Source organism: Megalops cyprinoides, chromosome 2 (genome assembly GCF_013368585.1).
Source record: "Megalops cyprinoides isolate fMegCyp1 chromosome 2, fMegCyp1.pri, whole genome shotgun sequence".
Lineage (NCBI taxonomy): Eukaryota > Metazoa > Chordata > Actinopteri > Elopiformes > Megalopidae > Megalops > Megalops cyprinoides.
The window spans coordinates 63,187,984-63,213,789 of record NC_050584.1 but is presented as its reverse complement, the minus strand read 5'-3'; the positions used below and the strand labels follow the sequence as shown (position 1 = coordinate 63,213,789).

General features: G+C 44.2%; 1 protein-coding gene across 1 annotated transcript in view; it reads left to right on the top strand.

Moving 5' to 3' along the window:
• LOC118772029 (laminin subunit alpha-3-like) overlaps nt 1–25,806 on the top strand; it is a 28,739-nt gene continuing 2,933 nt past the window's right edge. The window contains exons 1-28 of the mRNA XM_036520270.1: nt 1–238; nt 1,223–1,336; nt 3,284–3,402; nt 3,728–3,808; nt 4,235–4,329; nt 4,944–4,997; nt 5,524–5,675; nt 8,239–8,349; nt 8,874–8,985; nt 9,512–9,670; nt 10,940–11,136; nt 11,452–11,568; nt 12,591–12,745; nt 13,581–13,722; nt 14,584–14,683; nt 15,070–15,216; nt 15,967–16,137; nt 16,781–16,926; nt 17,607–17,801; nt 18,437–18,585; nt 18,783–18,945; nt 19,351–19,478; nt 20,410–20,554; nt 21,577–21,681; nt 22,237–22,388; nt 22,917–23,034; nt 23,889–24,029; nt 25,336–25,466. Coding sequence (XP_036376163.1) covers nt 41–238; nt 1,223–1,336; nt 3,284–3,402; nt 3,728–3,808; nt 4,235–4,329; nt 4,944–4,997; nt 5,524–5,675; nt 8,239–8,349; nt 8,874–8,985; nt 9,512–9,670; nt 10,940–11,136; nt 11,452–11,568; nt 12,591–12,745; nt 13,581–13,722; nt 14,584–14,683; nt 15,070–15,216; nt 15,967–16,137; nt 16,781–16,926; nt 17,607–17,801; nt 18,437–18,585; nt 18,783–18,945; nt 19,351–19,478; nt 20,410–20,554; nt 21,577–21,681; nt 22,237–22,388; nt 22,917–23,034; nt 23,889–24,029; nt 25,336–25,466 — 3,797 coding nt within the window. The 5' untranslated portion in view covers nt 1–40. The remainder of the gene's footprint in view (nt 239–1,222; nt 1,337–3,283; nt 3,403–3,727; nt 3,809–4,234; nt 4,330–4,943; nt 4,998–5,523; nt 5,676–8,238; nt 8,350–8,873; nt 8,986–9,511; nt 9,671–10,939; nt 11,137–11,451; nt 11,569–12,590; nt 12,746–13,580; nt 13,723–14,583; nt 14,684–15,069; nt 15,217–15,966; nt 16,138–16,780; nt 16,927–17,606; nt 17,802–18,436; nt 18,586–18,782; nt 18,946–19,350; nt 19,479–20,409; nt 20,555–21,576; nt 21,682–22,236; nt 22,389–22,916; nt 23,035–23,888; nt 24,030–25,335; nt 25,467–25,806) is intronic.

Genomic DNA, 25,806 nt, shown 5'->3' with positions numbered 1-25,806 from the left:
CAGCGCACCTGCATGGAGCAGAGGGGCTGAGAGCTGGGAGATGCGGGGAGATATTCGCGGGATCGGGGACTGGAGGTGGCTGCTGGTCTGCTGGGTGGCCCTGGGCCTCTGCTCCGCCGGGCACACACCACCGCACAACGGCCGCCACCCTGCCCAGCGCGGCCCGGGTGCGCCCGGGTTTCGGGCCCCCGCGGGACACGACCGCAGATGGCACAGGGTTTGCGCCCCCATCCCAGAGGTAACAAGGAGCGTGATTTATACCTTTTAGATTGAACCAGATGTTCAGGTGCATTTTTTTCTTTCAGTATGTTGTATTCCAGTATTATATTGAATATTTGCATCACATTGGAAGACGAATCAAGATAATAACATATGTATAGGAGCACATATGCAGTGCAGTTACTCAGTTTTACTGTAACTGTGTGTTCATGTAAATTTTTCTCTGCAAACCATTGCATTGGCCATATTTTAAATACATATTTTTGTAGGTATTGTTTTGTAGGTATGGAGGTCTGTCATATTCCTGTGTGTGCTGTCTTGCTGTACATTGCTTTCATGGCCCCCAAAGGCTGCTAACAGTGAAGGAGTGACGGTGGTCTGTCTATCGATGCAGATGTAACCCTCTCCAGCTGGGGGGGTCAGTGGCCGGCCTGGGGGGGGGGGGGGGGGGGGGGGGGATAAATCCGCGCTCTGTGCTTTGCCCCTGTGTATTGTTTCTGCAGGGAGACACACCCTTATTGACACCTGCACTTTGCCTCTGGCTAACTCCCCTTATCTCTGCACTCACTGCACTCTCAGGCCGTCCCGATTACAGACACGCCTCTGAGATTTCAAGGTCGACAAAAGTGTGTTTGATTCGCCATGGAAGTTAACTGAGGTGAAGCAGCGTGCAAGGAGTTTGGCCGTGTTGAGCAGTCGCCTCTCCCGATGAAAAGTTCTCTCAGAAGTTTAGCTTGCATGCATTACACTCTTGTTACTAACTCCTGTCTGACTTATACTAACTCATATCTAACTTAATATACTAACCTGACTATACTTGTCACTAACTCTACATCATGGCACTCAATTTACGGTTTTTCACAGAGGTAAATGTCACCGTGCACCAATGGGGTCAGTTCCTCTGACTCTCCGCCGAGTCCCCTGAGCTGGTGCAAATGGCACTGATACGTAAGATCACTTACTGACCCAGGTACAGTAACGGCGTCTCCTTCCTCTCTTCCAGGACTGTGGCCCTGGTTACTACAGACAGCGGAGGGGGCTGTACCTGAGTCAGTGCGCACCCTGCCGCTGTAACGGCCTTTCGGATGAGTGTGAGGACGGCACGGGCCGATGCCTGGTGAGCATCGCGCCTCCTCCGCTCCGTCTCTCACTCTACTTTCGTCTCCTTCACTTTCCCTCTCTTTTGTCTCCTTCTCCTGCATTCTCACATTGACTCCTTTGCTCTCTCTCTTTCTCTCCCTGTCTCTCAAAATCCATGCGTGAGGTACAAAGATTGACATACCCCTCAAGATGTACTGACCCAGCGCAAACGCACCTCCCTCACATTGCACATTGTCTTTTTCTCTGATTTTGATCAATTACATTTTTTTAAAGTCAGAATTACACTCAGAGGGAGTGAGAAAGCAGAGCTATACATAACATTTCATTGCATTGCATTTGGCAGACACTCTTATCTGGAGTGACTTGTTTTTTTTTTACAATGTTATCCATTTATACAGCTGGATATTTACTGAGGCAATTGTGGGTTAAGTACCTTGCCCAAGGATACAGCAGCAGTGCCCCAGCAGGAAATCGAACTGGCAAACTTTTTCTGTTACGAGTTCTGCTCCGCTCCTTAACCAGTATGCTACACTGCCGCTCCTATACACCCAGATTTTATATATATATATATATATATATATATATATATATATATATATATATATATATATATATATATATATATATATATATATATATATGTTTCAGGTGAACAGTCACAGCCTTGACCACAAGTTCCCTCTCACCTTCAGATGTGTCTGTTCACCTTTAGATCTCACACACAGAGCGGTGTCATACAGGGTCATCCACCCAGTTATCATACTAGCATTGGATTTCATTATGTTTTCATTTGGCAGTCAATCTCTTCATTGTAAAGCACATATTGTGCAGTATGCTTACTTTTTGAAATTTATCAGATGCTCTCACCCAGACCCAGATGTTATGTATCTAGCATGCGTAGAATTAGGTTTGTCCAAAATACGTGGATTTTTCACATTATACATTGAAACATGTTAACTCCCGTATTAACTCAGAGCAGGCTCCTGTCACCTGATAAACATTGGTATTGATTTCACATGCATTTTGTTGATATTTCCTCCACCTTCCCCGAATTTTCCTAAATTACCTGTGTTTCCCGCATTACCTCCACCAAGGTGCTCAGGATTTAACGCCTAGGTGGGATTCAGATCTTAATCGGGGCGGGGGCTGGGGGCGGGGGGGTGGTTGAAAGCTTCACGCTAACACGCAGGTACCATACCACACCGCATTGTTTTAGCGGCTGTTTCCTGGAGCCGGGGGGAATCTGAGTCTGTTTCGCAGGGCTCTTGCATACTTTACCCTTCAGTTCCTCCCTCAAGACCAGGCCTGACATCAGCGGTGGGGCCACAAAAGAGGGAGAGAGCAGGGGTCTGTGCATGCCGCAACCTCACCACCGCTGTAACATGGGGACAGCCGCAAAAAATAATTGAGTAAATTCAAATCAGGAAAGACAAAAACAAGAATGACATTTTTTTTTTCCATTAATTGATCTGCTTCAATGCCTTACCTGAGTGTTTCGATCTTTTCTTTTCTTTATTCCCCACAAACTTGGAATCTTTGCTCTCAGCATGATTTGTTGAGATGATATTAGTGGAAGCACTGAGTGTCATAACAGCGTTGTTTAAGTGACTGATGCGTCCTGGAAAAACATGCATGTGCACCCACAATTGCCTCAGTAAATATCCAGGTAAATAAAAAGATAACATTGTAAAAAAAAGAAAATCTGTAACCGATGTAAGTTGCTATTGCCAAGAATGTAATGTAATGTAAAAGCCAGGGGATGTGAGCTTGATTACTTTGATTACAACATTGCTGGTCAATGTTGGCTATATGTCAATGCTATTTATAACCATCCCTATAAATCTAAACTAATGGAACACCTTTAAATATCATTGACTTTCTTCACAAAATTATCACTGAGAGACCCTTAAGGTCTTACGGTCTGGTGACTGTCCTCTTGTGTGACTTTCCTTGCTGTGAGCAGAACTGTGGTTACAACACCGCCGGTGACCACTGCGAACGCTGTAAAGATGGTTACTATGGGAACGCTGCTCAGGGGACCTGCCACGTCTGCCCGTGCCCCTTCACCTCGCTGTCCAACAGGTCTGTGTCCGCACCTTACCTGTACCCTATGTGCTCGAACCCAAGTCTCAATTTGACAAGGTCATTTAAGGGTGGAGTAACTTGAGTCCAGTGTGTGTTTTTTTCTGTTTAGCACATAGTCTAGCAAGCAATCAGTTTGTTGTGTTTTCAGTAAGATGAACAGCCTGTGATTGTGTAATCAGGATGCATATTTTTACAATGTCTTTCAAGGTTTTTTTTTTTTGAAAAATGTGGTTTCTTTTTTTCTATAATGAAATGTGTTGAGACTTGCCTAGTGCAAATATTGTGAAAAGACATGCAAATTGTGTTAATCTTGTTTTTACAGTTTTGCCGCTAGCTGTAGGGAGCATCCAGAAGGATTTGAATGTGTGTGTAAGCCAGGCTACGCTGGACTCAGATGTGAAAGGTCTGTACTGCACCAAAATAAAAAAAAAATGCACATTGAAAATTGATACTGGAGGGATTTCGTTTCCACCGTACTTTGTGCTGCGAATAGGATCAGGGCTGACTGATCAAAACAGAGAGGCCTACGTTTTGGGTCGAAATGCCTCAGGGTCCTCAGCCCAGAGCACGCACTCTTGGTTAATGAGGACAGAAGCTGCTAGCATCGCTATCCCAGATTACACATTTTCAATTAATGCTGGCAGAATCTCCCAGCATCTCTCAGTCCAGAGTACATCCTTTCGGTTAATGAGGGCAGAATTTCCCAGCATCCTCAGCTAAGAACACAAGTCTTTAAGACTATGGAAAACATCTCAGACGTACCGAGATGCAGTCAGTGATGACTACATTGATGAGGGGCCCCTGAGCCAGACCTCTTCCTGTCTTGCAGATGCGCTTTGGGTTACTATGGCAACCCAATGTCATTCAGAGGAAGCTGTCTGCCCTGCAATTGTGACACTGGAATCTGTGACTCCAGGACTGGGGGTAAGTCTGGAACACACACACACACATACATACACACACTGATCCACACACTGACATACATACAGATACAGACACACACAAACACAAGCCACTGTCAAACACGTGTTAAGGAGAGAATTAATGACGTAATCATGATATACTTCACCTTTAAGGAAAAACGTCTTGTCTTGTCATTAACATGTTTCATTAATTATTCAGAACATGTAGCTTTATGTTCATTCCCATGAAACAAAATCATGCTGATGTACCATAGCACCCCTTAGCAATGGTAAATATTTGCTCTTCCTGTGTAGACTTATCCTGGCAGATTCCAAAGAATGAACGATACAGCCTAGATTGAATCTCAGCCAGATTCAATCTGCCCACAGCGTGCTTTGCCCTTAACCTTGAGCTCTATGTCTTCATGTTTCTTATACCACTGAGGTTAACAAAAGATGCTGTTTAAGAAAAAAAAGTCTCTCGGATAAGCTTCACGACTAGAAGTTAAGGAGAATGCATGTGGCGGTTAGATTGAACGCATCCGTTGGTGCAGTATGTCAGAATGCAACCTGCATAGATAACGCATTGCGAATGCTACAGTGAGCTGTTGTGTCTCCGTTCCTCTTCTTATGTAGAGTGCATAAATAATGTGGAGCCAAATGACCCTGACGATGGTGACCAGTGCCAAGGTTTGTGACATCACGTCTCCATTTATGATGCAATGAGGCCGTGTATTCCGTGCTGAACAGAGGGGTGTGTCACATTCCACTTGGTTCTCGTAACGCCTGCACGTGTTCGGGGGCACGCCCAAGTCAAACACTGCTGTGGCACAGATGGAAACGACCCAGCGATCCAGGGCTGAGAGTCAATCTAACCGCAGAGCACACTGCTGGTTTAAAGAAATGTTGTGCCTTTTGCTTTTCTTAAAGACATTACAAGTTTGGCAATGGAAACTGTTAACTGTAAATGTGTGTAAATCAGCAAAAAAGACTTCCTTAAATTTGAGTCCTGACAAAAAGGCCAAAGCCCACTGCAGATAGACTGAATCTCATCTCATGTCTACTTCTTAATATAAAACACATTTTGTGGTTTTCCAAGCATGCAGTGTCCCCACCTCACCGTTGCCTCTACCTGAAGTGTTCTGACTGCATTCAGGCATAACTAAACGATACACTCTGAACGCAGCATGTCCTCACGCACTCTTGTTGCTGTCAGAGTGTGACAGCTGCGTCCAGGCCTTGCTAATCGATCTGGAGGGGATGGATGACGGGCTGGAGTGGCTGAAAACCCAGCTGAAGAATATCAGTGGTGGAGCCGTGGCTCAGGAAGCACTGAAAAAGCTGGAGGATACCATTGCAGTAACAAAGGTACTCAGCTCTCATTGGATCTCATGAGACCCTGAGAACTGCTAACTACACTTACATAAATGACTTGGATAAATTGGCATGAATGCAGCAAAGTTTCAACACACCTCCACGCCTGTATACTATACATTTGTGGATGTATGTGTGTGTGTGTGTCTGTGTGTGTGTGTGTGTGTGTGTGTGTGTGTGTGCGTGCGCATGCACAAGAGCGTCTGCTAAATGATGTAACGTAATGTAATGTAATGGAACTTACCATACAACCAGGTATGACACTGCAGTGGTAACCTTGAGCAAAGTAACCAGCCTTATTTTATTTCAGATTTCAAAAAAATTCAGAAAATATCCAACCATACAAACTGATAGCATTTAAAAGAATAAGCTCTGTGAGTGGATAGGAGTCTTTTAAGCAAATAAATGATAGTCGTTCATTAAGTTCAGACTACTGTCTGTAAAGTGAAGCAGCCGCACACCGTTTAGACATTTTCATTGCATACACCCTCATCCCAACCTCCAAGGTCAGATGCATGTAGTTGCACAGTCAAAGAGTTGCACGAGCAAGCACCTGAGCGCCGAACAAAAGGTAGGAAATCAGTGATGTAAAACACAAAGCAGAAAAACGGTGTTTAGATAAGCACCCAGGCAAATCCCATTATGGGCGTACACAGAACGCCTAGGTGGCGGAGTACAGATTCAACACAGTATAAGTGTGACTGATTCCCTTTGCAAAGGCAGCGTAGCACAGTGGTAAAGAGCAAGGGTTGTAACCAAAAGGTTGCTGGTTTGATTCCCAGCTTGGGCACTGCTGCTGTACCCTTGGGCAAGGTAATTAACCCATGACTGTCTCAGTAAATATCCAGCTGTATAAATGGATAACATGTAAAAATTGTGTCCCGTGGAAGTTGATCTGGATAAAATTGTCTGCTAAATGACAATAATGTAATGTCTAGCTCAGGTAGCTGGTTGTATCTCTTCTCGCTCTGTGTGGATGGCAAAATCCATGGATTTGAGACCACAGCAGACCTACTCCCCTTGTGCTTGCATTTGTACATATTTGTCTGACAGATGAATCAGATTAATCAACATGACAACAGTACATTCAATATGGTTAGGCAATTATTTGCACAAATAAAAAGTAGTTAGCGCCATCCTTGAAATGTATTGCCATGTGGGAAGAATGTAACACAGTGGGAAGAAGCAGGGTAACAAGGGTCATATCACAGTAAGGTTTTATCACCACAATGCATTCACCTCTGGGCTTAGGCCAATACAAACGCACAAGGTGCCACCAGGTTTTTATCTTCTTTTACCTTCTAGCATTTATTAGTATAAACAGTAGGAGGGGCCACAGTTAGCCGAGCCCAGGTGTGATGTGAATTATCAATACATGGAATAGGTTGCCGGGTCATGTAGTTGAGGCAGAGACCCTTGCTGTGTTTAAGTCCAGACTTGATGCAGTTTTGGATACTCTCTAATAGTAATGGCGAGCTTAGTTGGGCCGAATGGCCTGTTCTCGCCATAACATTTTCTTATGTTCTAATGTTCTTATGTGAACAGGTGCGTTTTGAGTCTGTGCTGGAAAACGGACAGTTGGTCCTGCTGCTCTGACAGCTGCAGGGAGCTCAGTCCACCACTAGGGGGCAAAAGGGCAGAGAAGGGACATGAACGGGATGAGTGACCCTTCCAGGAGGGGAACAATAGATGCAAAGTGTGGCAAAGTGGCCTGATGTACGGTGTGGTGGTACTGTGTTTAAGCACAGGAGTGCAGTTTTTCTTACTGCTCGGCAGAGGTGGAAAACCCCGGCTTCAGAAAGTAAAAGTCCTGCCACGTATTTGTTCCACCCATGCACTACACCAGCTGAATTTAATTAGCACAACTCTTCAGCCAGGTAGATGAGCTAATCAGTGAAATCACCTTGTTTAGTTAATGGCTAGAACGAATACATGGTAGGACTTTTACTTTCTGAAGCCTAGGTTTTCCACCTCTGCTGCTCGGTAGGCCGGGACCAGGGCTTTGAATTTTGTTCAAGCCATAACAGGTGGCCAGTGTGGAGAGATGAGCAGAGCTGTGACATGATAGATAGCCTTTTTGGCTGGTTGTCAGTCAGCTAAGCAGCTGTATTCAGTTGTAGAGGTCTGATGGCACTTATGAGGAGGCCAGCCAGAAGAGAGTTGCAGTAGTCCCGTCCGAAGAGTACAAGGCTTGATCCAACAGTTGTCCTGAACTGGTGGATATTAAAGACGTTGTACTGCAGGAATCTGCAGCTCTGTGTCACTGTTGCTATATTGTTAATGAAGGACAGGTTGGTGTCCAGCGCCGCCACCAGGTTCTTGGTACTCTGACATGATGACACAGTCATCACCGAGGTAGGAGAGGATGTGCAGCGGTGATGTCTTCACTGGCACGTTAAAATGAGTTTTACGATCATACGCTTAAAATGACCATAAAGGAAATCTTTTCTTATCTCATAGCATAGAAAGTGCTTTAACAAAGAACCATAACTCAGCATAACACAACACCTCAGGTAGTTATTGTGAGAGTTAACCTGAATTGCTGTTGTTTTTTTAGGCTCTGGTGGAGAAATACAACTCTTCTGTCTACAGCCAGGTTCCCAAGGTCAGGGTACTGGATGCAGATGTGAGCAGCTTTAATGAAGATATGGGCCAGCTCAGAGAAAAGGTGTGCACTTCACCGCATCTGGGTGTGTAACAGGAAAGAGGTACAGGTACAGGTAGGAGAGCACACCTGAAACAGAGTTTGCATACAGGTACAGACAGAAAAGCACACCTGAGACTGAGTTTTCATACAGGTACAGGTAGGAAAGCACACCATGTTGGTCACTGCTTCCTGTTACAGAAAGCGTTACACAGGACTGTTACAAAGGTTACACAGCATTTGTCGTGCTCACAGAAAGCCAGTTAATGTAAGATGTGTCCAAACACTGCAAAGGTAACAGCAAAACAAAGCAGTGTACCTCGAGCCCTCTGGGTAAAAAGCGACACATGTCAACCCTGCAAAATAACCGCCCTCAGGTGAAAAGAGAACACACTCAAAGCTGGGCTTGCATTCAGACGCATCTGATGTTTATTTGCCCGCTGTAAAAATCATTTCCGGTTTGTTGTTTATTGATGGTCACGCTGAACTGAAGCCAGCAGCCTGGATCTTCTTAAGCACCAGCCTTACTGTGCTTCATTTTGGTCCAGGCTGACAGGGCCGTCCAGACAGCACAGGAAGCGTTGGACAGCACCGACGAGACTCACCAAGGAGCCGCAGATCTGGCATCTGAGACCCAAAATCTCCTCCAGAACATACAAGGTCTAAAATATCATCTTATTACTAAACAGAGCGTACCACTATGTTTCGTATGTGTGTGTATGAGTGCAGATGTGTGTGTATGTGTGTATGAATGAACGTGTATGTGTGTATGTATGAGCACTAGTGTATGGGTGTAGATGCATCTGTGTGTTTGTGTGTGTGTGTGTGTGTGAGAGAGAGTCTGTGGGTATATATGCACATGTATGTGTGTGTTCATGTATGAGTACTAGTGCATGGGTGTGGTTCATGATAAAAATGGAGTTATTCATCTTGTCTGAACATTTCAGCATTCCTTCCTTGTCAAGATGGTGTGTGTGGAGGAGGGTATATGTGTGTGTGTGTGTGTGTGTTATGTTTTGTGCGCCTGCAGATGTGTATGTATGCATGCATGTGTGCAAATATGTACACACGTGTGTGTTTGTGTGTGTGTGTGTGTGTGTGTGTGTGTGAGTAGCAGAGAGGTGATCAGCAATCAGTAATGACTCCTTCCTGACCTTTGACCCTGACTCTGACTGTGTGCACACAGACCTCCTGGAGAAGCTGAAGGGGGTGAACTCCAGTGGGAGCACGGAGGAGGTGGAGAAGATGCTGACGGAGGCCCGGCGCCTGGTTCACCAGATGGAGCTGCATAACTGCACCGCCCACAGGAAGGCGGCTGAGAGAGAGAGGAAGGAGTCACGCAAACGTAAGGCTCCTCCCCTCTCTCTCTCTCTGTCTCTCTCCTCTTCTTGCGTCTCTCCTCTCTCTCTCTCCCTCCCTCTCTCTCTACCAACACATTACGCATCACTTCCTCGAACGCCCTCAGATTTCCTCCATCACTGTCTCCAGGTTATGGATGTCCTTTCCACTGTGTTGGAGACCAGGCCAAATTTTTAGCCCTAAGATGCACTGTGGGGCTCGGACAATGATCAGCCACAAGAGGAGCATGTTGCAGTTGCAGGAAATTTTAGAATAACATCTGCCTCATCATCGTTATTTCACTATTGGAGATAATAATCTAAAACACTGTTACGGTTACTATCCACGTAATTTAGCAATTTATCTGGCCAGATAATTATTAGGATTTTTACCTTTGTTAGTCCTGGGTGTCTTAAATGCATGCTACAAACAGAGTGAAATATAAAAGATCACATCTTAGCAAACAGTTAATTTCAGTGGTATTCATTTCTTAGGGTGAGGCCCACAATTCCTAGCTAGCAGTAGTGGTTTCTTGGTAGAGATTGGCTGCATCTGAATACTCAGTATGTACTAACTTCGGTTAAGAACGTACTACCCGACCGTTACTGTAGTATGTACGATTGAGTATGCGAGCTAGTAGTAAGGACACAATTCGGACGTACTCCGCCGCCACCTTACCTGTCCTTTGAACCGGGTGTTTAAATGTTTACATGTTTTAAAAACCAGTCTGCTTTACTTAGCTGACTGCCAACCTGAGGTAAAACGAATAGCTAATGTAACAAGCCATTTGATTTGTTAGCTTAAACAAGTTGACTACACTTCTTCTTCTTCGGTTATTCGGGCTCCAGCTGACTTATGGGATAGCGTAGTGTGGTACGTTTTCATACTTCAAAATTCCAGCGGAAGTAGTAGGTCATCCGGGTACCGTTCGACTACTGTTAAATGCCTACTAAGTATTCGGCCACCCTACGGATTGTGAAGTACTGCTTTTTGCATGCTATATAGTATGGAAGTATGAGTATTCGGATGCAGCCATTATCATAGCTCTGTGGTTACTTGCTATGTTGTGGTCATCTTTTGGTGATATTCTCCACTAACCTACTATTCAATGTTCTTCACCACTCCACTTTACCAGGTATGTAGTTGTCAAAAAAGGAGGTGGAGCTGATTATAGCAAGAAAGTCACTTACCTGTCTTGACGTTGAAATATGGGTGGTGGTGGAAATATATGATGAAATATGAAGTGAATGACAGATGTCCTGTGTTGGCATTTCAGTCCTGCACTACATCAAATATAACATGACCCAGCCACAGGCCAGTAACCAGAATGTGGCCGACCGAATCGCTGGGTTGTTGAAACAGTATGAAGCCAAACTGAAGGACTTGGAGGAGGCTCTGAAAGAAGCTGACCGTGCAGTGGGGAGGGCAGCTGACCACAACAGACGCAACGCCGCCGCCCTGGAGGACATGCTGGTAATTGCATGGTTCTGGAATAGGATTTCAATGGCATTCTCACCTTTATTATTCATTTATTATTCACAATTATTCTGCTTTGCTAGCTTTGTAAATCTGGTAGATTGGTTTCATGTATTATTGCTAGCTGACCTACTTCAGTCTAACTGAGGTCTGCTTTGCCCTCCACCTAGATTTAAGGATACTGCATTGCAGTTTGTTTGAACAGAGGCCTAGGAATTGTGGGGAATATCAAGATGTGTCATGAGTGTGTTTCAGCGCTCTGTAAAACTGAGGAAAAAGTGCCAATGCGTGACATTTCTGTGTGTTTATTAGCAACGTTCAAAGGAACTGGAAAAGGAGCGTGACATGGTTGCTGGGCAGATTTCGATGGCCAGGGATCAACTAAGTAACATAGCAGATTTGCTAAAAATGCTGGAAGACATCAAAATGGTAAGAAAGAACATTCATGAATGATAACCTTTTGGTTGGCAGTTGTGACAAATTATGGTAGACTTTGAAAGGGACTTTGTAATCTTATAGAACCAGCTGCATGTGTATCAGAGCTGAAGTAATAGCTCGTGTGAGTCCTGCATAAAAGCCTTGGTAGCCGCTAGCATGTAGCCGAGCGGTTGCAGCAGCTACGTCACTCACAGTAGCGCTGTTGCCGACAGGCTAACAGCAATTTGCCTTTAGCTCGACTGGCAACGACACTGGCCGTAAGGGGTTGGCAGCAAGCAGTGAGAACCTCGGTTTGAAACTCGCTTGCTCGCTGACCCACGCAATATCTAATACACAACGCAGCAAGATCACATCCGTTACACATGCGTCTACATGAACTCTTTTATTTTTATATCCGTAAAGTAAATGTTAAACTGTATATTCCCTGTGTAAGTGGTATGACTGACCTCACTCGGAATACAGATTTTTCTTTCAGAGCTGTGAAAAGTCTGCTTTCTCTTTGCAGATGCAGTCAGGTACTGACTTGCCTCAGATTCAGATGATAATCAGTGTTGGCAGTCTGTGTGAGGTTACCCCCATTGCAGCAAATGTACATCTCAGTCCTGCATACTGTTAGCGATGGGAGAGTGAGGCTTCATAAACCCCATAATGGATTGAATTACCATCTGCTGTCAGTCACTGACTTCTCCGAACTCCGAACTAATCAAAAGGCTTTGGTCTTCACGGCAGCACACTATGATTGGTTCTGATCGGTGAGGGACTGGTAAAACGTGATAGTTCCGCCCATTTTTACTAAGCTGCCACGAAGCGCCACTTCTCCCATTGCTGTGTACAGCTGAGGGTGGGATTCGCGCAAAGTCCTTAAAATGCTTAAAGTGTTTGAATTTGACATCTGAAAAGTCAAGTACTGGAGTACCTGAAAAATCGGACAATATCCAGACCAAGTCATTGAAAAGTACTCAAGTGATGTCGGTATGAAGTGTGTGAGGGGTTTCTGTGCCATTTCTCCCCAGGATTATGAAGGCCTGGCAGCTCTTCTTGATGGGGCCAAAACCAAGCTCATCCAGAAAGGGAACGACATCTCCAGGGCCGTGTTGAAGGAAGCCATCGTCGTGAGGGCCGAGAAGCACGCCGAGGAGCTCGACCGGCTGGCCAGGGAGTTGCAAGAGTAAATATCCTCAGTGGGAGTGTGACTCAGCCTATCTCCAGGGTTTTTAGCGCGTGACTCACTCATCTGTCAGGGCTGGTTACGGGTGCAGTTTCTGGATGGGGGCACTGCTGTTGTACTCAAGATAGCGCAGTAGCAAGATACTCTTTTTTCCCCTTATATGCAACTCTTGGCAGCACACTAGGCTTGTCTCTGCACTTGTGCAGAAGCTCAGAGGCATGACAAATGCATTCCCCCGAAACACTTTGATTCAGCCAATGTCTGCATTTCTCTCCACAAGTCACAGAAGTGCATTGCAGCAGAATGGGTGCTCATTGGAGGGTAGGTGCTTCTCCACTGATGCCACCTGAGAAACAAATAGAATAGAATAAACACATAGAATGTGATGTGCAAAGTGGCTTCATTCCATAGGGGTGAGTTTGTTAGCAGGGGTTGCTTGTGTCACCACCATCAGGCACCTTAAGTTCTGATGAATCATAGGGTGCCTGATGGTGGCGAGATGAGCATCCCCTGCCAACAAACCAACTCCTATCCCGGATGGAACAAAGCCAGTTTATTCTATTTGCTCCCAGTTATCATCGGCTGATGACACGGGTGGCACTGTTGCTGTACCCTTGGGCAAGGAACCTAACCCACAATTACCTCAGTAAATATCCAGCTGTCTGAATGGATAACATGTCAGAAAAACCTAACCTATGTAAGTCGTTCTGGATAAGAGTGTTTGCTAAATGCCAATAATGTAATGTAATCTGCGATGCCTCTGGCAGACAGCAGGGGGCGCTGATGTTACTATGAGACGGGGGTCAGCAGTGGGCTGTTGTTGTTGCGTCCACAGGGTGGTGAGGAACGCCAGCGACATCCAGGATGTGCGCCGTGCCATGGACACCATCGACGCGTACCGGGACATCATCAACGCGATCGCCGCCGCGGCGGAGGCGGCCGAGCGGGCGAAGGAGGCCGCCGACGTCGCTCTGAGTGTGAGCTGACCGACTGTGACCGCGGCCGTGCTTTACAGACACGGTCCCAATGTGTGGTCACAGGGCAGCCGTCCTGTGCACTGCTATTCACTGCAAGCCCGGAGCCAATGAGCTTATGTCATTGAGCTGTCAATCATAAACTGACCTGCCTGTCTCACCCCTGTGCCCGTTATCTGCCCAAAGTGTTTTGTAAACGTGTTCTTGGAGGTGTGTTTAAAATGATTTTTGGGTGCATTTCCTCAGCACATTTTTAATCATTCATGTCCCTGAAACAAACTGGCAGTACAGATGAGTACAAAGCTGAAATAACATTATTTTATATTGTCAATTCAGTTTTATAGCCTTGAGCATTATAATGTCCCTGACAGAATTAAGTTCGCAAATAATTAGGCTTAACCTTGATTTGCCAGAGAGACACTAGCAAAAATAAGTAGAACACATGTCCCTAACGCCATCTTTGGATGTACACAAAACCTGCTTCCAGTCTCTCATAGATTATTAGCAAAGTGTTTACAGATGATAGCTGTCAATAAATACGAGCCTACGAGCGTTCAGCTCATTGCTTGAGCAGACTAACTGACGAAGAGGAGTCTGAATCAAACCTAACACAGGCAGTCAACAAAACAATGCTGATGAACACATTTTATTCATAGTGTTGTGGTGAATGATGGTCCTAAGACCGGTTTTATGCTGAACTCCCATAAAACCCTTGATAACCCTTTCAACTGGCAGAAGTGGCTGTCCTGCGGTTGCCAGGGATTCTTATCAAAATAAGCTGTAGTGCCTGCCTTGGCTTCTATTTATTCATTAAAGTTTTTGTCACATCCTGCAATGACTCTATTGGTGGATTTATTTCTGCAGGATGTAAAGAAGGAGGGCCTTCCTGACAGGGCCCAGGACCTGAGAGACCAGGCCAGCACCCTGCTGGAGAAAGCCAAGGACGCCCAGGCACATCTGAACAGTATGTGTCTGCAAATGCTTGTCATTTCAAATCAGTCTATTATCAGTCTATCAGTCTACTTTTGACCAAAGCACTGTTTCTGTTTTACATCTGTGTAGAGCCTATGCTTAGGAAAGCAGTGATTTTACAGTGTTGACAAATGCTTTGCACTTTGCACTTTCTAAGTATTGATTTCCTGTCCAAACAAGGCACAGATATTACATTTAATCTATACAGATAAAGGCTTCTCTTTTACTGCCTTAAGTCTTATGATTTCCTTCCTAATGATTCCTTGCTACTCAGTTTCATCTTTGTCTGTCAGATGTATGGGATGTTTTCAAAGGTTGCAAACCACTTGGCTTGCTGACACCGCTCATCAGTGACGGGCCCTTCACTGTAACACACAGTAAAAGAGATCTTCGTTATCCTCTTCACAGAGTCTTCAGATGAACAGAAAGCCCTAAGGAAGCGCATAGACGAGGCCCAGAAGAAGGAAAACATGCTGGAGGAGGACCTTCTGAAAGCCTGGCAGAAGCTGAACGAGACCAGAAGAGGCAGGTGGACCTGTAGACATGACTAAAATGTCTGCCTTAGACATCTGTTTCCGAATCATTTGTGATCTTGCAGTGCAATTGTAGTGGAGTTTTGAAAACGCTGGAGTCCTTCACTACAAGAGAGGCAGATTCAGTCTGAACTGCAGGCCAATGAAATGCTAAGATAAACAGCATATTTTGTTCTCTTTTGTCCTCATGTTTGACTGAGTTCAAATTTACAGAAGTCTGGAGTGGCTCATTTGGCAAGATATTTGCTTTGAGCACAGGAAGAGACCTAAGGCCTGAGTTCAAAACCAGCTGTGCCATTTTTCCCCCAGCGAGCATTACCCCATAGTAGTGAGACAGATTGGCTCGGAGGTTGGCTAGGGTTTCTTATCTCACCATCAGGCACTCCTCATCAGGTACCCTGCGGTTCAACAGGTGCACTTGCATTGCATGGATGAAGCTAGCGGAGTAGCACCTATTCTCCAATGAGCACCTGCCCCACTGTGGTGCATTGTGGGAATTGGAGTGCGGAAAAGAGCCACTGGGTGTGCGCGAGTGCAACAGAGGATTACATTCATCTTGCCTCAGTATCAGTGCAAAGATTGTCGTGGCTAACACACTGTTAGTGGTGGCAAAAACAGATTGGGTTACATAAAGGAGAAAAAGGCGTTAAAAAACAAAATAAGTTCCAATTTAGACCACTGAGGAGTCATGGGAAAGGGGAGGGGCCTGCTGTTGCTCATCCTGCACCCTTTTATGTTACAGATGACATTGCCAAAGTCTTAAGCGAGGCCAAGGAGAACGTGACTTCTGCCAATGACACAGTCAACGACGCGATGAAAAGGCTCAGCTCTTTGACAGAAGGCTTGGACAAGATGAACGTGACTTCTCTCAGCTCGAACTTTGACAGTTTCCTGAAGGACCTGAACGAAACGGGTCAGTGCCCAGGCTTTTTTGCAGTATATGCGCTTTCCTGCAGACTGCCTCACGGTCCACTCTCCATTAGTAAATCAATGACTAAGATGCAAAATATATCATTCTAACATGTCTTGCAATATTTTCCCATCACACTCCTCATATCATTCTTCTACCCTGCCACACTGGTCCGTAAACATCATGATCCTCCCTCTCTCTTTTGCGTCAGAATCTAAAGCCTCTTTCACACTGTGTTCAATGTGTGGCCTTGTTTTAATGTGCACATCAGTCTTTAGGTGAAATAAGTCACACAGAAGTAGGACAGAGAGATTTTCTCTGATGCATTTCATTAGCTGTTGTACACCATCATTCTCTCTGTCATTCTGAGAGGCTTTCTTGAGAGGCCACTGAGTTTAAATAGCTGTTTTTTGTTGTGGATTTTTGTACATTGTGTTGTATATGTCATATTTTATGTTGTATATGTATTTTTAATATGTTGTGAGTTTGTACGGCTGCTATCTTAGCCAGGTCTCTCTTGCAAAAGAGATTTTTGATCTCAGTGGGACTTCCTGGTAAAATAAAGGAAAAATAAATAAATAAATAAAACATGCGGGATACTATGAGAGAGAGGCTTGGAGTAACCTTGTGCTCTTCTCTTCCGCAGTGTCAAATCTGACAGACACCCTCACCCCACTCCTGAACCAGACGGAGGAGCTGAGCTCCCAGGTCCCAGCCACCAGCAGCAACGTTTCGGAGAGCATCCGCAGGATTAAAGAGCTGATCGAGCAGGCCAGGGACACTGCCAATAGGGTGAGCCCTCACACGCTCCCCCTCGTTAGCTTTACCTGCTAGTTTGTACCCCGCCTGGCCACCCTTTGGAACTTTGTCATGCAGCGCTTCTAATATTGTTGACTCTGTATGGTTTTTCACTTGTGTTGTATTGTACCTCACTTGTAAGTTGCTTTGGATAAAAGCGTCTGCCAAACGAATAAATGTAAATGTAAATGTTCCCCTTGCATTACATTGGATATATGCTCAGTTAGTGAGCACCCTTTTCCTGGGCAGTTTACATAGAGGTGATTTTATATATTCTTCATTGCAGAGTAAGAGCCTATAACCTCCTGGTTATGGGTTCTGTTACCTAACCACTGCACCGCACTGCTATGTGAATACTCCTCTCTGTGTTTTCCTCCCTCTGCGGTATTGGAGTTTTTTTAACATGTTAGCCATCTATACACGTGGATATTTACTGAGGCTTTGCCCAAGGTTACAACAGCGGAGCCCCAGTGGGGAATCGAACCAGTAGCCTTTTGGTTACGAGCCCTGCTCCTTACCACTGGGCTACACTGCCACTCTATGTCGGTGGATCACCCTGTCAATGTTCACCTCTCCAATTTTTCTGTGGCCACGGATGTCCCTCTCCTTGTTCTTTTGACCCCAGCTGAAAAAAACGGCCTTTTCTTGTCTGTTTGTCCCACACGTGTCCTCAGATCCCGGTCCCTATGGACTTTGCGGGTGATGGGCACGTGGAGATGAGGCCCCCTACTGACCTGGAGGACCTGAGGGCCTACACCGCCATGGAGCTGACCCTGCAGAGGCCCCTTACCCCCGGCAGCGGAGTTAACGGGCGCTTCCGCCGCCAGAGCTCCGGAGACATGTTTGTGCTGTATCTCGGCAATAAGAACGTGAGTTTCCAGCAGAGGAGCCAGTTTAGAAAAATGTGATACATTGCGGTAGATATGTATAGGTATATGAATGTGTATGTCTGTGTGTAGTTATGTATACATACACACACAAACACATACACACACACACACACACATATATGTATGTATATGTGATAATTATATATAGGAATAGTGTTATTACTAGTTAATTAACTATTAATTACCGCATTATCAAACCAAATGCAGAATTTGTTTCTTTGTGCATTTTGCATTCAGTGCAATTTGTCAGAGTTCACAGTTTTTTTTTTTGGAAATTGGAATGCCCAGTTGTATGATAGAGGTACTGCCCACTGCTGCAACCCCCCTAACAATCCATACAGTGCAAGCAAATAATGTGCTTACATTTAACAAATAAGTGAAAGTATATCATTTTTTTACATAACAGCATAGCATTTTTTGTTCGTAACCTGTAAAGTGGGGCAGAGAGAAACTTCAGCAGAGACAGTCTGATAGTAACAACACAAGCTGAGGTTGCCTTTGAGATGGGGCTCCCAGCTCAGCTGGTGTGGATTAGCTGCAGCCTCCGTGGCTTATCAGCGTAGTTAAGTGGAGATAGTGGCCTGCTGATCAGCAGCTTGTGCTTCTCCTGTCAGTCCTCCAAAGACTACATCGGCATGGTACTGAAGAGCAACGTGCTCCGCTGCATTTACAACCTGGGCGGAGCCGAGCGTGAGATGACATTGGGCTCCATCACAGAGTCCTCCTCAGAGACAACCATCTGGGACAAGGTGGACTTCTACAGGTGCGCGGTGATGTCTTTCATTGATCATAAGGGGGCTTTGATTTTATCTGGTCCTCGCCGGATGTGAGATCTCATTATATATGTTTTTTTTTTTTGCATTTCATAGAACATCAGGGGGGCTTTAGTGTCATTTGCTCCTCACTGTAGACGAGATATTATTATATATCATTTTACCTTTTTTTTTACGTTTGTGTCAGGATCTACCAAGAAGCCAAAGTCGCTTTCACCAAAGCGTACAATTTGAAGGACCCAGACGCTACCCTGTATAAGACTGCCCAGGGAGACTCTGCCAGGACACTCCTTGACTTGGATCCCAAGCAGGTGGTCTTCTACGTGGGCGGATATCCCAAGGACTTTCAGGTAAATTGTTCACACCCACTTTTTCTCAATCAACAAATCAATCAATTAATCAATCAATCAATCAAATTGTATGAATATATAATGTGTGAAAAAATTGTGTTTTAAAAACATCTTAAAAAGGTTCATTTTTCAGATATGTACAAACATGATTTTCATCAACATTTCCATGTACACAATTCAAACATTTAAGAAACATGTCCCAAAGGAATACTAGATGTCCTTGAAAAAACATTAATAATTCAATTCAGGCATATTACGTAAATGTTGTACACATTATTTATTAAGTATAATATATAGATATTCTAGATGCATTTTTTCCCATGTCAATCGTGACAGTGGTCTCAATATCTTGTTCATCGAAGTGGTCTCCTTAGATGTGACCTTTGACCTCTGTCGCTCCCCCAGCCGCCAGAGTCTCTCCGCTACCCCATGTACAAGGGTTGCATTGAATTCTACACTTTCAACGACCAATTCATCAGCCTGTACAACTTCCAGAACGCCGCCGGGGTGAACAAGCAGAAGCCTTGCAAGAGGTGAAGTCCTGCCGCTCACCAGCAGGAATCGTTCATATCCTAACCGCCAGCGTGGATTTGTGCAGTATTGCAGAGACTCAAAGGACCAGGAAATGGGCTCATTCAGTAGATCACCCACCCATGGGGGAAGTACAATACATTGTGTGCATTCACAAATCAGTCTATGAGCTTTACAGTTATGGTTATGACCCCATACATTTAAGACACGTTGAAAACCATGAGGATTATATCAATAAGCAAGCACATTCTCATTTTGGTGGTGAAGCTATTTCTGTGTAAGAGGCGAAGAATACGACCAATCATGAAAAACACTGCACTGGTATAAACTAATAACCTTATTATACTAGCCTTATTATACCGTATGATATAATAACTTAGTTATTAACCTTTGACTAGATTGCAAGTGGCACACGGCAGTGACTAGGATGCTTTCCCCTGGATTCAGTCAGAATATGTTGAGGAAAAGCTAACTGGTACAGTCATATAAAGGAAACGTGATCTTCAATCCCAGCTTGATCCTGGCACCGTATTACAGTGACCTCTCAATTCAATCAAAGCGTCCCATAGACACAAAGTCATTTTGTACTAACACAGCACCGTGTTAGTCTAGGAAGGTGCTGGCACGTACTGTAATGCTTGGAGGCTGTAATGCTTGAGTGAATGCAGGGGTTTGAGGGCACAGTGCCCACTGGACAGCATCCTCACTACAGTCAATTCATCTCCCTGGTTGCTCATATGGTGAGCTAAGTGGGCCCCTTCTCATAAGGTTGCGATGAGCAGAGTTAGAACAGAACAGAATAAGACTTTATGGATTCCTTGGGGAAAAATTTTGTTACCATCAATAGCTCAGTGGGTTTGTCTCTCACCCGGATGTCAAGTGTTCAGTTTCATTTCAGAGATTTTGTGACTAATTTTTCCTTTTCCTCTGTAGGCCATCACCAGACAAACTGTTTAAATACTTTGAAGGCACCGGGTACGCCAGGGTGAAAATCAACGGCGACCAATCCCTATATCGCTTTTCTCAGTTTGTAATCAGCCAATCAGAGAACGGCATGTTACTTTACATCAAAGGCCAGGTATGTCACATCTAATGTACACAAAGGTGTTACTTAAGATAAGATAGTTGTTTCTCACAATGGTTAACATCAAATGCAGGTAACACATGCAGTTTGTGGAATCTTGAATGATACCAGACTGGAAATATCCCCCAGAAATGACCCAGGTCCCCTGTGCAGGGTGCTGGTTGAATCCTTAATGTGGACTTGTAAGTTATGTCAGTTTCTCTGTTATTCCGACGTGAACCCGAGATGTCTCACGTCCGCCTCTGTTTCAGCGGCAGTTACATAACTCTCAAACTGAAGCCTGTCTGCGACGGTCCCTTTTACAATAGCTGCAGCTGACACATCTCATGTCCGTGCCAGAATCACATAACGTAACTCAAGTGACTTCCGGTTCAGACCCTGAGTTGATTTATGAATACTGAGGAATACAGAAAGCAACACAATAGCTGAATCAAGCTAGGCAATGGCACTACAGACTGAGAGTCACATGGCACCCATTAAGCTGGTGTGTAATACTCCAATGACAGAGAGATGGAGGCAATTCCATATATTTTCATTCAATTCAGGGAATGAACTGGGATTCAGTTATCAAATTAAAAAATCACCCATCATTTTCTAAGGAGGCGTTTAAATTGATAGAATGAATTCACTAAACATCCATGTAAGTGCGTTGTAAATTGCCCTAGAAGAGGGTGGCTGCTTATCAAATACACGCAACAACCTTTCTCACCCCTTTTCCAATGCACAAAATAAGGTGTGGAGTTTACATCTAAAAATATTGGAGGAATAAAATGTGGCAAAGATGGTGGTAGTTTCATTAGTGACCAGAGGGTGTCACTATAGGTAAACCTCCAGTGATGAATTTTGTGGAATTTTTTGAACACGTTTTGTGGACTTCATATATCACACGGACTCTTGCTAAATGATTTTCAAACTCTTCAGTCTTCATTCTAAATTTGTTCCAACAACCAGTGAAAACTTAACGGCTGTCAAAATAGTTAAACTTTCTGATGTTTTTGACCTTTTTTCCCAAACAGGACTCTCACTATAGCATCAATGTAGAAAAAGGCCACTTGGTATTGCGTGGGAGAGAAGGTGACAGAGTTCTGGAATATAAGAGCTCCAGTAAAGAGTTCCCTTTGGTAAGAACAATTCTTCTCCCTAAAAAAGGTTCAAATGAGGAGAAAGGCCAATCGTCTGTAGTTGTGGACTGGCTGTGGGACAGCCTGGGTGGGATTGTTGGCTGAATGACTCTTACATTTACAATTACATTTATTTATTTAGCAGACGCTTTTATCCAAAGCGTCTTACAAAAGTGCATACAGCAAGTATAGCGACAGTACGGGGACAGGATGTGTACAGTTCCATAATGAGACAGTTCTCAGCTGAGACTCAGTTTGACTCTGTCAAACAGACATGTGGATTTGGTCACCAGTTTTGGAGAGGATAGATGTGTCTGCAGAGTAGAGAGATGAAGGGGGAGGGGCCAGGATGGAGGAGAGATTGGGGAAGGGTCTGAGGGGGGAAAGGAGGGAGTTATACACTAACTGAAAAAGGCTTTTGTGACCAAAATCCAGACAGGGCCATAGACCTTGGTTGTCATGAATTCACATCCTTGGCGAAGGAGAGCTTCCACACAGTAGCTGATAGAATTTCTTTTCTGAGGAAATCCTGTTTTGTCTCTGCTTATTTCACAGCCTGAAGGCAAAGATGTTCAAGTCATCTTCCAGGGCAACATCAAAAAGATCCTGGTCCGTGTCAGGGGTGTTGAAGTCATCAGTGCTAATTACACGGTGGGAACATACAAGAACTATTACATCGGGGGTCTCCCTGAGTTCCTGAGAGAGAGGTACCAATCTGTTCATTTACCATGGACATTTACACCACAAGCAGCACTGTGTCAGACAGAAACTTATGCTTATGTAGAATCAACAGTGATCTGTTTGTGCTTAAAATATGAAATTTAACACATTAGGAGTATGTGTAACAATGGCAATATAGATACATTTTGAAACATGTGTATGTATGTTTTTAAGTGAAATTAAATGCATTTTTACATTTAAATTTGTACATTTTATATGCTAGAAAACAAGTACAACAAAGGACTGAGGCAGAAAATAGAACACGCTGGTACCTTTGTAAGGTGAATGAGGAGAGATCAGTTCTGAAGAATCTCATTAAAATGTTGCAATGTTCTAGCTAGAACGATCCTAGATGTTTCCTGAGGGAGGTGAACAGTATTGCGTGTGCATGTGTTTCTGGGTCTGGAAATTGCGGCTTGGGATGTGTATGCGTTCCTGCGCAGAATATTAAACATGCAGTACTGCTCCTTGTCTGAGGCGATTTATATGTGATGTGTGTGTCTTTGTTTATTCAGAGACCGAATTGCCACCCCGCCGTTTAAGGGATGCATGTCGAACATTAAACTGGACAGCAGCAACGTGCAGTTTGAGGAGGAGATAGGCATCCGTCCGGGATGCGCCAAACAGCTGCTGGTAAGCAGTCATTTTCTTAAAATGTGAGCGGATTTAAAAATATTTTAATTTGCATTTAATGTTTTTCATAGGCGACAGAAGGCACTCCATGAGAATATACAGTACCAGTCACAAGTTTGGACACACCTGATTAAGACAAAGGGAAACATGCATTCAGAGCCATTTTGATCTAAAGACCTATGCTTAAACACTTCCAGTTTTTTCTTAGGTAAATATACATAGTGAAGTTGATGCCTATGTATGAATTTATTTATAAAAAAATTACATTTTGAAAAATGTTTTTTGGCTACTTTGAAGTATCTAAAATTTAAGATTTTGATTTAACAGGTTTTGATCACTTTATAATTCCTTTTGTGTTACTTCATAGTTTTGATGTCTTTACTATTATTCTAAAATGAGGAAATAATAAAACATAAAGAAAAACACTATGAGTAGGCGTGTCCAAACTTTTGACTGGTACTGTATTTGTTTTTGCAGTACTGTTACTCTCCCATCAGTGAATCTATTGTGTTGAACTGTTACTCTCCCACTGGTAGATCTGCTCTGAAGTACTGTGTTTATCTGATTGATACCTGAAGTACTGTCTCCTCAGCTCATTTCCTGTGTTGTACCATGACTCTCATGTTAAATGAGAAAGGATGATTGGAATTTGGAGCACTTTTGATCATATTTATTATACTGTCTGCTGTCTGAGTTGTTTGCAAAAAGTGTGTCAAGATGTACGAACACATCCACTGCAAACCAAATCTACCTACGGGTACAAATAAAGTAACCTTGACCTTGACCTTGACCTTGAATGTGCATGGTGCAGTGTTGTGGGAGGAGCTTTACGTGTGACCTCTGTCTGACCTCAGACCATTCGTGAATCTGCGTTCCATCTGGGCGGTTCCCTCTCTGCAGCGCCGGGGGGATTTGGGCTGACGGGCGACGTGACAGTCTCACTGGGGTTCAGGAGCACAGAGAGCAAGGGTCTGCTGCTGAAAAACAGCCAAGGGGTGAGTGTCCAACTAACCCTCTAATAACCATGGGGTGAGTGTCCAACTAACCGTCTAATAACCAGGGGGTGAGTGTCTCACCACTAACCCGCTAACAGCCAGGGGGTGAGTGTCCAACTATCCCTCTAATAACCAGGGGGTGAGTGTCCAACTAACCGTCTAATAACCAGGGGGTGAGTGTCTCACCACTAACCCGCTAACAGCCAGGGGGTGAGTGTCCAACTAACCCTCTAATAACCAGGGGGTGAGTGTCCAACTAACCGTCTAATAACCAGGGGGTGAGTGTCTCACCACTAACCCGCTAACAGCCAGGGGGTGAGTGTCCAACTAACCCTCTAATAACCAGGGGGTGAGTGTCCAACTAACCGTCTAATAACCAGGGGGTGAGTGTCTCACCACTAACCCGCTAACAGCCAGGGGGTGAGTGTCCAACTATCCCTCTAATAACCAGGGGGTGAGTGTCCAACTAACCGTCTAATAACCAGGGGGTGAGTGTCTCACCGCTAACCCGCTAACAGCCAGGGGGTGAGTGTCCAACTATCCCTCTAATAACCAGGGGGTGAGTGTCCAACTAACCGTCTAATAACCAGGGGGTGAGTGTCTCACCGCTAACCCGCTAACAGCCAGGGGGTGAGTGTCCAACTAACCGTCTAATAACCAGGGGGTGAGTGTCCAACTAACCGTCTAATAACCAGGGGGTGAATGTCTCACCGCTAACCCACTAACAGCCAGGGTGTGAGTGCCTACCAGCTAATAGCCAGGTGGTGTATCCATCAACACTAACCCCCTTACTGTGAAGTGGTGAGTGTTCACATATTTCCTTGAAGGTAACTTCAATTGGTCACTCATCTTTAAAATCTACTGCACTTGAGAACAACAATGACACTCTGCTCCAGAGAGGAAGTAGGCCAGCTTCTTAAACAATGCTAGCACCAGTCTGTGCCAAGGATGGTGGGCCCATATTCTTCTAATTGAGTCAGAATTTGACCTTTACTTTCAGTTGTGTTGTACAAGAAGGAATCTAAGGAACTTTAAACAGAGCATCACTCACTGTAGCTTTTCCCACAAGCTCTTCCTGACCTGCGGGTCTCTCTTCCTGTTTACCCTTTGAATTCTGGGTGCACCCCAGACATAACCTTCTTGGACTGTTTTCAGTTTATCTGGAAATCATTTGTCATTAAGGGAAAACTGGATAATTACTCAGATTAGTTTTTCAGTGATTCGGTTGCATTGTTCCCAGATATTCTGTGATCAGTTTCCAAGATGTAAATGCTGTACTTACATTCAATCTTTTTTTTTCCAATAGAATAATGGAATTGAACTATCATTGGATGATGGCTTTGTGGTTTTCAAATTTAATAACGAAGCCTGGAGGTCAAATAAAATGTACAAAGATGGGAAATGGCACTACCTGACAGCAGTGAGAAATGGCTCAAGGTAAGAAACGTTTTGTATCATTTTGTATCAAACTATTGAAATAAAATAGTTTATGGCAACTTAAGGATAGCAGAACACTTTCTTTGAACAGAACTGATTTGATCTTACCGCAATGTCTTTAAAGTTGAGCACCAATATTAATCAGTTTTTCAAAAGATATTTGAGCATTAATATCACATTGTGCTATCGACAAGGACTGAAATTAACATCAAATGTATAACAAACAAAAATTTAGCATTTTCATGAATTTGCATCTCAAAATTTAAGACAAAGTGTGCATAGTGCTGAGATAGAATGTGACTCTTGCTGTGATGTGCTTGCTGACATATGTGAAGCAATT